At 28.4% G+C, this 12,329-nt stretch overlaps 1 protein-coding gene across 2 annotated transcripts; it reads right to left on the reverse strand.

Annotated features, from left to right (window-relative positions):
• Positions 1-10,381: 10,381 nt before the first annotated feature.
• Positions 10,382-12,013, reverse strand: LOC111631190. Of its 2 annotated transcripts, none has more exons than XR_002757657.1 (3): positions 11,792-12,013; positions 11,404-11,717; positions 10,382-11,312 (listed from the first exon to the last, which is right to left on the reverse strand). XR_002757657.1 is itself a non-coding variant. In XM_023375389.1 (3 exons), exons 1-3 carry the CDS (start codon positions 11,936-11,938, stop codon positions 11,459-11,461), a joined length of 327 nt encoding a protein of 108 aa, XP_023231157.1. In that variant the 5' UTR covers positions 11,939-12,013; the 3' UTR covers positions 10,382-11,458. The 2 variants fall into 2 exon arrangements, 1 of the variants encoding a protein (XP_023231157.1); XM_023375389.1 differs by having other exon boundaries at positions 10,382-11,717; positions 11,792-11,840; positions 11,920-12,013.
• Positions 12,014-12,329: the final 316 nt, after the last annotated feature.

Below are 12,329 nucleotides of genomic sequence, written 5' to 3' on the forward strand. Positions count from 1 at the left end.
TTAGACGTCGATTAATATTATTATTATTATTAATATTCCTCGGGTTTCGTCGAAGAAAGGAAAACCAAACCTTTAGCATTTTTGTTACAGTAAAGAACCGGAAACGATACATTTCATTTTTTCGTATTTCCTGGTTTTATTGTTCGGACACGTGATCTTTTTACATCCATCCTTACCTTGCCCGAGGTTTTATGCAGCCATCCGTTTCCGATCTTTTATTTTCATATTTGTTTTAAATTAGAAATTTCGTTTGTTCCGAAATTTCCCTAAATATGTAACGATATGTAACAATATGTAACGTTTCAATATCTTTTTCCCGATCTTTAACGTTTTATCCCCCCCCGAAGGTAATGAAACAACAATAACACTGTAATTATTAGTAGTAGCCGAGACATCCATTTTAACTAGCAGACGCCCGACATAAATATTATTTTAAATGAACCGCAATGCCGCAAATCGATCGACGTCTACGTATATTAGCGACAACTGTATCGGTCGACCCAGGGAAAAGATACACGGATAACGATTTTAACAAACGACCGATTTCATATTAATATCGAATGGTTTCGATTCGTTCAATTTCATTTTTAACTATTGCAAAGTAATCGACGGGAAGACGCGTGCCGGGGAGCGAAACTTATCGGCCGTTCGGATTCGGCGACGCAATTCGAAAGTGTAGCAATTAATCATTGCACGTTTACAAATACGAAAATAAATAACAGCGTCGTAAATATTTCATTTAATCATTCGTCGTCACTTTCGCAGCCCGAATTGTAATTTCGGCGGCGGATACTCTCGGCGGCCGCGGTAGCAAGATACGCGATGTTTTCGCAACATCGGTACGGGCGCCTTTACCTCCGCCCAGCGACGGCATTTAGGTTAGCGGCGCCGAAATTTACGGCAGGAACCCGACGAGGTCCGCTTCCCTCGATACCCGGAGACGTCCGCCGCAAGTTCCTAAATAGTCCCAGGCCCGACGGAAGCTTGCGCGCGACGGGTGCAACGCATTATCGCGAGAACGCCGATTCCGAAATGTCTGTCCGAAAGATCTCGAACGGTCGCAAACTGCACTCGGATTCGGACACGTGATTTCTAACCGGACGAGTTACGATTTGTTACATACGAACAGCGGCTCAGCGGGGCAACAGAAACGCCGGAATACGCCCGTGTCGGGCGAGTGGAACCCGCCGAAAACGGCCATGTCCGGAAAACGGACCCCCGAAAAACGGGACGAAATTCAAAAGCGAAAATTTCCGGAACGAACGACATCTCCAAACCGGCTCGTTTTTCGCCGATTTTCGCAACTGGTCTGCGACCAGTTTCGAGTCGTCGGCGGCGGCGGCCGCGGGCTGATCGAAAAGTTGCCGAAATTAGCGGCGAGATTTGCTAAAAGTAACGGCGGAATCGCGTACGAACAACCAAGGAATGGTTTTATTGTAACTAATCGAACGAATCGGATATGTAGCTAATCGTAATTGTCACGTTTTAAAGTATTTTCATTTTCCGATCTCACGTTTTACAATCATTAACTATCGTAACGAGTTGGCAAAAACAGGTCGACTTGCCACAATAATTAGTCGTTGTCGTATGCGATTATAGCTTTCGGATGTATTCGGACGGATCCGAATGGAAATAAATGCAAACGTTCGACATTTAAAAGCGGAAGGAAAGTATATATATATATATATATTGTTTGTTGACATTTAACGATTACGAATATTTTTCATACATCACGATAACCGATTTACCGGCTTTACTAAACTTCCGAATCGAGGCGATTTCGTTATTGTTAACATTGGATAGTTTGACCGTATCGATTACTTTCGACTGCACAGAAAACATTGCAGATGCACGACGGGAACCGTTATCGGTTCCCATCGAAAAAGAACAACGTCGAGGAATTATGGGAAATCCGGCCAGCACTTTACGGCCGTCGTGTGGCGCGCGCGCGCGTGCTTGTACTTATTCCGTCATGGCGTCGGCCCAGGTATGTAGCAATTGCGCCGTTCCGGCCTATCCGCTTCGTTCGCTGCGAGTATCTTTGCAGAACCCGTTACGTTTTCGTTTACATTTCCGTCGTAACGAGTACAGCTAATCGGTCGGTGTCGCGTCGAACGGGACGAACGGCCGGAGTCTCGGTACTGGCGAGTCTACACACCGAGTCCGCTTTCCGAACGTTCACTTTCTTCTGCGGCATTGCGGCGTCCTACGTTTGACGGCGAGTCGCTCCGGGATTATCGATTATCGCTAGATTCGTNAAAAAAAAAAAAAAAAAAAAAAAAAAAAAAAAAAAAAAAAAAAAAAAAAAAAAAAAAAAAAAAAAAAAAAAAAAAAAAAAAAAAAAAAAAAAAAAAAAAAAAAAAAAAAAAAAAAAAAAAAAAAAAAAAAAAAAAAAAAAAAAAAAAAAAAAAAAAAAAAAAAAAAAAAAAAAAAAAAAAAAAAAAAAAAAAAAAAAAAAAAAAAAAAAAAAAAAAAAAAAAAAAAAAAAAAAAAAAAAAAAAAAAAAAAAAAAAAAAAAAAAAAAAAAAAAAAAAAAAAAAAAAAAAAAAAAAAAAAAAAAAAAAAAAAAAAAAAAAAAAAAAAAAAAAAAAAAAAAAAAAAAAAAAAAAAAAAAAAAAAAAAAAAAAAAAAAAAAAAAAAAAAAAAAAAAAAAAAAAAAAAAAAAAAAAAAAAAAAAAAAAAAAAAAAAAAAAAAAAAAAAAAAAAAAAAAAAAAAAAAAAAAAAAAAAAAAAAAAAAAAAAAAAAAAAAAAAAAAAAAAAAAAAAAAAAAAAAAAAAAAAAAAAAAAAAAAAAAAAAAAAAAAAAAAAAAAAAAAAAAAAAAAAAAAAAAAAAAAAAAAAAAAAAAAAAAAAAAAAAAAAAAAAAAAAAAAAAAAAAAAAAAAAAAAAAAAAAAAAAAAAAAAAAAAAAAAAAAAAAAAAAAAAAAAAAAAAAAAAAAAAAAAAAAAAAAAAAAAAAAAAAAAAAAAAAAAAAAAAAAAAAAAAAAAAAAAAAAAAAAAAAAAAAAAAAAAAAAAAAAAAAAAAAAAAAAAAAAAAAAAAAAAAAAAAAAAAAAAAAAAAAAAAAAAAAAAAAAAAAAAAAAAAAAAAAAAAAAAAAAAAAAAAAAAAAAAAAAAAAAAAAAAAAAAAAAAAAAAAAAAAAAAAAAAAAAAAAAAAAAAAAAAAAAAAAAAAAAAAAAAAAAAAAAAAAAAAAAAAAAAAAAAAAAAAAAAAAAAAAAAAAAAAAAAAAAAAAAAAAAAAAAAAAAAAAAAAAAAAAAAAAAAAAAAAAAAAAAAAAAAAAAAAAAAAAAAAAAAAAAAAAAAAAAAAAAAAAAAAAAAAAAAAAAAAAAAAAAAAAAAAAAAAAAAAAAAAAAAAAAAAAAAAAAAAAAAAAAAAAAAAAAAAAAAAAAAAAAAAAAAAAAAAAAAAAAAAAAAAAAAAAAAAAAAAAAAAAAAAAAAAAAAAAAAAAAAAAAAAAAAAAAAAAAAAAAAAAAAAAAAAAAAAAAAAAAAAAAAAAAAAAAAAAAAAAAAAAAAAAAAAAAAAAAAAAAAAAAAAAAAAAAAAAAAAAAAAAAAAAAAAAAAAAAAAAAAAAAAAAAAAAAAAAAAAAAAAAAAAAAAAAAAAAAAAAAAAAAAAAAAAAAAAAAAAAAAAAAAAAAAAAAAAAAAAAAAAAAAAAAAAAAAAAAAAAAAAAAAAAAAAAAAAAAAAAAAAAAAAAAAAAAAAAAAAAAAAAAAAAAAAAAAAAAAAAAAAAAAAAAAAAAAAAAAAAAAAAAAAAAAAAAAAAAAAAAAAAAAAAAAAAAAAAAAAAAAAAAAAAAAAAAAAAAAAAAAAAAAAAAAAAAAAAAAAAAAAAAAAAAAAAAAAAAAAAAAAAAAAAAAAAAAAAAAAAAAAAAAAAAAAAAAAAAAAAAAAAAAAAAAAAAAAAAAAAAAAAAAAAAAAAAAAAAAAAAAAAAAAAAAAAAAAAAAAAAAAAAAAAAAAAAAAAAAAAAAAAAAAAAAAAAAAAAAAAAAAAAAAAAAAAAAAAAAAAAAAAAAAAAAAAAAAAAAAAAAAAAAAAAAAAAAAAAAAAAAAAAAAAAAAAAAAAAAAAAAAAAAAAAAAAAAAAAAAAAAAAAAAAAAAAAAAAAAAAAAAAAAAAAAAAAAAAAAAAAAAAAAAAAAAAAAAAAAAAAAAAAAAAAAAAAAAAAAAAAAAAAAAAAAAAAAAAAAAAAAAAAAAAAAAAAAAAAAAAAAAAAAAAAAAAAAAAAAAAAAAAAAAAAAAAAAAAAAAAAAAAAAAAAAAAAAAAAAAAAAAAAAAAAAAAAAAAAAAAAAAAAAAAAAAAAAAAAAAAAAAAAAAAAAAAAAAAAAAAAAAAAAAAAAAAAAAAAAAAAAAAAAAAAAAAAAAAAAAAAAAAAAAAAAAAAAAAAAAAAAAAAAAAAAAAAAAAAAAAAAAAAAAAAAAAAAAAAAAAAAAAAAAAAAAAAAAAAAAAAAAAAAAAAAAAAAAAAAAAAAAAAAAAAAAAAAAAAAAAAAAAAAAAAAAAAAAAAAAAAAAAAAAAAAAAAAAAAAAAAAAAAAAAAAAAAAAAAAAAAAAAAAAAAAAAAAAAAAAAAAAAAAAAAAAAAAAAAAAAAAAAAAAAAAAAAAAAAAAAAAAAAAAAAAAAAAAAAAAAAAAAAAAAAAAAAAAAAAAAAAAAAAAAAAAAAAAAAAAAAAAAAAAAAAAAAAAAAAAAAAAAAAAAAAAAAAAAAAAAAAAAAAAAAAAAAAAAAAAAAAAAAAAAAAAAAAAAAAAAAAAAAAAAAAAAAAAAAAAAAAAAAAAAAAAAAAAAAAAAAAAAAAAAAAAAAAAAAAAAAAAAAAAAAAAAAAAAAAAAAAAAAAAAAAAAAAAAAAAAAAAAAAAAAAAAAAAAAAAAAAAAAAAAAAAAAAAAAAAAAAAAAAAAAAAAAAAAAAAAAAAAAAAAAAAAAAAAAAAAAAAAAAAAAAAAAAAAAAAAAAAAAAAAAAAAAAAAAAAAAAAAAAAAAAAAAAAAAAAAAAAAAAAAAAAAAAAAAAAAAAAAAAAAAAAAAAAAAAAAAAAAAAAAAAAAAAAAAAAAAAAAAAAAAAAAAAAAAAAAAAAAAAAAAAAAAAAAAAAAAAAAAAAAAAAAAAAAAAAAAAAAAAAAAAAAAAAAAAAAAAAAAAAAAAAAAAAAAAAAAAAAAAAAAAAAAAAAAAAAAAAAAAAAAAAAAAAAAAAAAAAAAAAAAAAAAAAAAAAAAAAAAAAAAAAAAAAAAAAAAAAAAAAAAAAAAAAAAAAAAAAAAAAAAAAAAAAAAAAAAAAAAAAAAAAAAAAAAAAAAAAAAAAAAAAAAAAAAAAAAAAAAAAAAAAAAAAAAAAAAAAAAAAAAAAAAAAAAAAAAAAAAAAAAAAAAAAAAAAAAAAAAAAAAAAAAAAAAAAAAAAAAAAAAAAAAAAAAAAAAAAAAAAAAAAAAAAAAAAAAAAAAAAAAAAAAAAAAAAAAAAAAAAAAAAAAAAAAAAAAAAAAAAAAAAAAAAAAAAAAAAAAAAAAAAAAAAAAAAAAAAAAAAAAAAAAAAAAAAAAAAAAAAAAAAAAAAAAAAAAAAAAAAAAAAAAAAAAAAAAAAAAAAAAAAAAAAAAAAAAAAAAAAAAAAAAAAAAAAAAAAAAAAAAAAAAAAAAAAAAAAAAAAAAAAAAAAAAAAAAAAAAAAAAAAAAAAAAAAAAAAAAAAAAAAAAAAAAAAAAAAAAAAAAAAAAAAAAAAAAAAAAAAAAAAAAAAAAAAAAAAAAAAAAAAAAAAAAAAAAAAAAAAAAAAAAAAAAAAAAAAAAAAAAAAAAAAAAAAAAAAAAAAAAAAAAAAAAAAAAAAAAAAAAAAAAAAAAAAAAAAAAAAAAAAAAAAAAAAAAAAAAAAAAAAAAAAAAAAAAAAAAAAAAAAAAAAAAAAAAAAAAAAAAAAAAAAAAAAAAAAAAAAAAAAAAAAAAAAAAAAAAAAAAAAAAAAAAAAAAAAAAAAAAAAAAAAAAAAAAAAAAAAAAAAAAAAAAAAAAAAAAAAAAAAAAAAAAAAAAAAAAAAAAAAAAAAAAAAAAAAAAAAAAAAAAAAAAAAAAAAAAAAAAAAAAAAAAAAAAAAAAAAAAAAAAAAAAAAAAAAAAAAAAAAAAAAAAAAAAAAAAAAAAAAAAAAAAAAAAAAAAAAAAAAAAAAAAAAAAAAAAAAAAAAAAAAAAAAAAAAAAAAAAAAAAAAAAAAAAAAAAAAAAAAAAAAAAAAAAAAAAAAAAAAAAAAAAAAAAAAAAAAAAAAAAAAAAAAAAGTCAACAGGTGTAGCAGTCCAACCGACTCGCGGACTGTCCGGACGGTAGCACTGTCATTTAGACGCCTATGCACTGATCGAAAATAAACATACATGCATACACTGTAATTTACTATGTGGAGAACACTCATTTTATCTGTAAAGTTGATTGCAACGAATTGTGCAACAAATAAACTTGCCAAGACAGACTATAAAAAATTAATTTTCTATGTAATATTCTTAATTGCAAAGAAGCCAAATCTGGCAATGTTGCTCAGAACTGACTAAAGCGCCACTTGTAATTGTCCAATGCGCCAAGTTTGGCGCATGCGCCACGGTTTGGCCACCCCTGTTCTATTTACCTGTATTCCACGATATATTCCAAATATTCTCTCAACCTATTAATTAGTGACTACTTCAAGAACAGAAAGGCAATTTTCCAATACAGTCAACATGAGGTACAGTACAAAAGCAAAAATTAAAGTATAAATTGTCAAAACATTTTAAATGCATTTTTGATGATAGCCTGAAATAAGGTCATTCACTCCATCTGCTCGTTTCATATGTGAAGTTTGCAACAACATACAGAGTGACTGGAATTAGATATTATGAAATAAGGTCAAAGTTATAATATCATATAACAAAAATTTGAATTCAATTTAATTTTCGTAACATGAGTTACACACATTAATTATATGGTCAGGACATATCCATTTTTTGCATTTATTACACCATCGTCTGCTTTCTCGATCTCTATTTCTAGATGGACAGATGTGACATCAACCCATACTGCCAGACGGTCTTGACTTGGGCCGTCTCGATGTGTGGTTTTTTTGAAGTTGCTTATTTGCTCTGTTTCTTAGATTAACTGTTAAACTGAATACTACTTCTATGTTGAATTTGGGGTTTGAATAGTTCCCAAGATAGATTTTCAAGAAATTTTCTTTGTTTGCATTTTTCATGAGAAGCAAATTTGTGAAATTTATAAATGCAATAGATGTTAATTGTCGCGATATTCAATAAATTAAAAAACATGACCATAGGCCATCCTTGTAATTCTGGCTTCGTTGTTTCTTTCACAATGTTGGTCTACAAGATCTACTCCTGTTTTTGTCATATTATAAAAAGTTATAATTACTGGTTTTTGTGTTTCTCCTGTGGTTTCATCTATCTTGTCATCAAAATGCATTGATGATATAAGGACAGCTTTATTTTTGTGGTCAATAAGACACCATTCTGCAATCAGATTCAAATCTGAATATTGACGAGTTTTTTGCTGGATTTCTGTTAGGTAAAAATTCTACTGGGACCTCCCACCTATTTTTTACACACAGTGGCTACATACGTGAGTATTTTAGCCTTAAGGGCTTTTACTAAAGAAAGACTAGTGAACCAGTTATCCCCAGTGATATTTCTGTTCGTTCCGTGTACAGGCATTATCAATCGCTCAACAATATCCTGAGCAGTAGTGCTTATACAGTAAGGCCCATCAGGCTCCAAACTTAAAGTGTAAGTGGTTTTGACATCGCAAACATTTTCAGCGTATATTTTGCTGGTTTTTTGGGAATGTACTGCTGAAATGAGCACTTGCCCCAGAAAGCTAGAAGCTGCTCATCTACCGTAAGGTATTCACTCAGTCTGAAGTATTTTCTAAAGTTAGATACAAACATTTTGAGTATTTCCCTAATAGCAGCCAATTTATCTATTTTTTTTCTCTCCTCTCTGTCATGAATGTTATCAAATCGTAGGGATCATAAGAGAAATTTGAATCTTTTTTCACTCATGCATAAGTAGCAAGAATCTAACCAACTCCCTTTGGAATTGTCCTACATCTTGTTTGCGTTTTTTGTGGAGCTTTGTATACTCCCTATGAGGTACAGTAATTTGATAAATGCTCTTATTTTTGTTGGATTTGTATCCCTAGCATCCTTTTCCCAGGGAAATGTTTTCCTTATGTTTGTAATATATGTATTAGTAAAAAGAATTGTGGATTGTTCAATGTTAATCTCAAAAAATAAATTATATCTAATTCTTTCTTATGGTTACGTGCCTCATTTTTGGTGCCAGGTAAATGTGTCACAATGTTCACTGACCAACCCGCTGACTGGGTGGATCTCCATCCTTACAGGGAGCACTTGGTCTCGCAACATCTCTGCAACCATTGCGAAAGTGCTAGGGAGGGTGCCCACCACCCACCGGGGCTCATCCTCGTATACCATCTTCTGGCAGCTCTCCCCAACCAGATTTTGTATCGAAATCATTTGGTGTCCTCTTTTGTACCTAGCGACAGGAGGAGGAAGTACAACATAGAATGGTTCTGACCCTTCTTCTTTAACTATCTGAGCCAGGAAACGACTGCATCCACAGGCCAAACAAGCCATCCAGGAACACTACCGGGCTGGTACCACCCTAACTAATGTACACATGTAATTTTTTTTAATACATGTGATTTTTTTACATACAATAATACATGTAATTTTTTTTTTTTTCGCATTAGTATCTTTTACGCCAGTAAACGTAAACTGTTTTCTTTCCCCCGTCCAGAATAATATTGCAGACGAATTCTGTTTATTAAAATAATTAGACTTTCAGTATAATAAATGCGTCAAAAATTTAAACAATTTTCACATCTACCGTAAGGGGTCCTGCACGTTATACGGATTCGGGTTCTGTCGGAGGGGTGCCGGCAGATGGCGGCGCGCCCGACTTCGACGACAAATACGTGTTTTTCTCCCGAATGCGACAAACACTTTTTTTAGTCTCCCGCACGTTTACGGCCATTACTCACGCCGTCGTTCGGACCGTTATTACGGTTAGTTAATTTATAGTTTAGTTAGTATTATTCGGGTCGAAGTTAGGGCCGTCGAATTTCACGGGGCCGCGCCGACGACGTCGCTCGCGCTTTTTTCACTCCCGAAGACGCACGTCGGCGCATTTCGTATTCTTACCTTCCGATCTTTTTACGTTCGTACTTGTGCGTTCTAAGCCGCTAAACATATTATTTGCCTAGCAATCTTATAAACGGTTTTTTGTTTTTATTTCTTTATATTTTTTTACAAATACGAAACGTGATATACACACACTTTCCGGATCTGTCGTTAGGGGGCGTCCGCATTTGTACTTACACGTCTGCTTAGCAATCTTATAAAAGGTTTTTTTATCTTTTCAATAATAACGAAAAATAACAAACACATATTTTCCGGATCTCCCGTTGGGGTGCGTCCCTGTTTTTACTTACACGGCGGCGGTCGCATTATTTAATAATTTTAAATTTGCATTTACACATTTCGGGCCGCCGAACTTACACGATTTTTTTTTAAACATTTGCCCGTTTATGCTATAACTGGTTCCTTTGTTTTTAAAGGGTTTTCTTTTTAATAATAACGAAAACGAAAAATAACAAACACATTGTCCGCATCAACCGTTGGGGGGCGTCCGCACATTCATTTACATATCGTTTCGTTCACGATATTTATTATTTATAAATTCGCATTTACACATTTTGGGCTGCCGAACTTACACGATTTTTTTTAAACATTTGCCCGTTTATGCTATAACAGGTTCTTTTGTTTTTAAAGGGTTTTCTTTTTAATAATAACGAAAACGATATATAACAAACACATTGTCCGCATCTACCGTTGGGGGGCGTCCGCACATTCATTTACATATCGGTTCGTTCACGATATTAAAATATTAACAACGGTTTAAAACGAACGATTATTTGTTTTCAAATACATTTCGAAATTTCTATTTAATCCAAGTTATAAATGACAAGACGTAAGCGAACGTTCTTGGAGAGTTCGATATCGAACTTTTATACATTTCGTCGTTTTCGGACTGTCGCGAGAGTCGATAAAGCTGTACCGCTGGAACAGTTGTTTGTAGCTTTCGCAACAATCAACTGGCCATCTAGTATAATAATCGAATTAATCGACAAAGTACTAAAAATATTCGGAATAGTTTTAAGAAGCAGCAGCAACAACAACAAATGAACTTTTCGCTATCGAAAATCTTTTTCGAAAAGTCACCGCTTTCTACATACATATTTGTAACGAACTGCAGTTACAATGTAAATTTTTTTCCTGCGGGATACTTCTGTAAATCATAAGGTCACTAAGGCCTTGTCACGATCCAAATACGACTCACCGTAAGGCAGAAATGTCAATCCAGTCGACATATTTCGTTGCAATATCTTTCCCACTCGCCAATAAACAAACGATGTTAGATACGTTATTGAAGTAGGGGACGTCGATTGTTTTAAAACAGCTATGTGTTTTTCGTTCGTTATTTCATTAAACGTCGAACGAAATGTCGAATTTTCCGGCTTCAGGTCCGAATGCAGCGGTCGCCTGTCCGCCGCCATTCCGACTAGTTCGTTCGTTGCGTTTCGACCGAAACACTCATTTAATCGTTACTTACGTTGGCGCGAGTCGAAACTAACACCTAACGAAAATAACGTTTTCGATGGATTAACAGGAACTGTCTGTTCCGAGAGACAAGCGGCAAATTACGCTACTTTCCATTTACACCGTTGGTTTTTCTACATGCAATTAAGCTACTAATCATTGCAATACAGAAAAAGAAATGACGCACTTTTAAACAATTGTAACGTTTAACTCGATTACATCGACGACGAACTAACATCGATACGGTATTATATAAAAGTCGTTCAATGTCGCGAGTTTCACGCGGCGAGCGCAACTTTCGAAGACACGATACAACTAATTACGAATGTTTCTTTAAATCTCGTTTTTAAAAAACAGTTACCGGCGGTAAAGCAAATCCGATTTAAATACATAGCTACGCTGTACGTTAACTTTTTTGTCCTGTTATTCGTTCGGTCGGGAGAACGAACAGTCATCGTCGCGACGCCGATCGGTTTTCGCGCGAACTACTACTGCGCACTGCGGAAAACAGACCCGTTCGAATTACTGCGAATTCGCCGAACCCCCGTAATCGGATAAACGTGCGTAATAAAAAGCTGTATTCGGACACAAGAGCTTGCTTAAATCAGTTTATTATCAGGGAAAACTTTTACATCGTTTTCGGCTGCCTCCCGCGGCCTCTTCCGGTGTATTACTCCTGAAAAGAACGAAACGGTTCGTGAATAATAAGTTCCGGCTCGAAACGAAACTCGTGCATTTCTACCGGTTTGTAGCGTTCTTGCTCGTACCTCTTGTTCGCCGGATTCTCACGAAATTCGTCGGATTCGTCCGACGACAAATTTACTACAACGGGCCCGGACGTACTCGGCAATTCATACTTCTTTCGGTAGTCGTCCACCTGTCGGAAAAAAATAACCGAATTAAGCACTGTTTGGATTGTGCCACCGAACTCGTACGCAACCTTTTGCGTCGTGTCGGCCCGCCCGTGTTCGTACTTACCGTGGCCCGGAGGGCCCTGTTCCTCTCCCTCTCTATCTGAAGTTCGGCACGTAGCACGGCTACGTATTCACTTTCGTAACCTCCGAGGCTCCGGATCATGGCCCTGCAGAGAAACGAAATTGTACATTGTTAGCGAACCGTTCGTCTAACGACAAAACAAATTCGACGACAACTTACGTGATCGGGTCGGCCGCCTCGTCTTCAGGCCATACGAGTTCCTGTATAGCTGGAAACCAGAAGAAGGTTAGGGTTACCGTGCGTCGGCCCGACGTCTGACGAACGACTAGCGCCGAAATTATACTTACCGCACTCGAAGGCCTCCATCACCCCGCTTCGACGCAGAATGTCGAATAGTTTGTCGACGGCCTCCGGCCGTGACAGCCTCCGGCCGTGACAATCTTTCCTGTAAGAGAACGAAAACAGTTTTTCAAAGTGTTGTGATTCTTACTCTGATACGTCCGAAAACGTTTGCAAATTAAAATGATCGTCTTCGCGACCGAAACGTCCACTAACCTTCACTCCTTCAGCTGAACTCATCGTTGCTAAACCTGTATCGTTGCTAAACCTTTCGCCGCTGATATTCATTCCCTCAAGAACGTTGTACCGTCGCTGCGATCCCGTCCTTTTATACCGAAGCCGGCGCGTCCGAACATGCGAATCTCACGACAGCGCCGCCTCGCGGCGCGCCGCGCCGATCGGCCGCCCGTCTGTCGGA

Source organism: Centruroides sculpturatus, unplaced genomic scaffold (assembly GCF_000671375.1).
Source record: "Centruroides sculpturatus isolate CEXI.00-Female unplaced genomic scaffold, Cexi_2.0 scaffold552, whole genome shotgun sequence".
In the NCBI taxonomy this organism is placed as follows: Eukaryota; Metazoa; Arthropoda; class Arachnida; order Scorpiones; family Buthidae; genus Centruroides; species Centruroides sculpturatus.

Bases quoted from the DNA above. Each gene is read 5' to 3' on its own strand.
- LOC111631190 (XM_023375389.1), bottom strand. The intron at 11,718-11,791 runs GTAAGTTGTCGT...GTTTCTCTGCAG, and splicing joins GAGGCGGCCGACCCGATCAC to GGCCATGATCCGGAGCCTCG.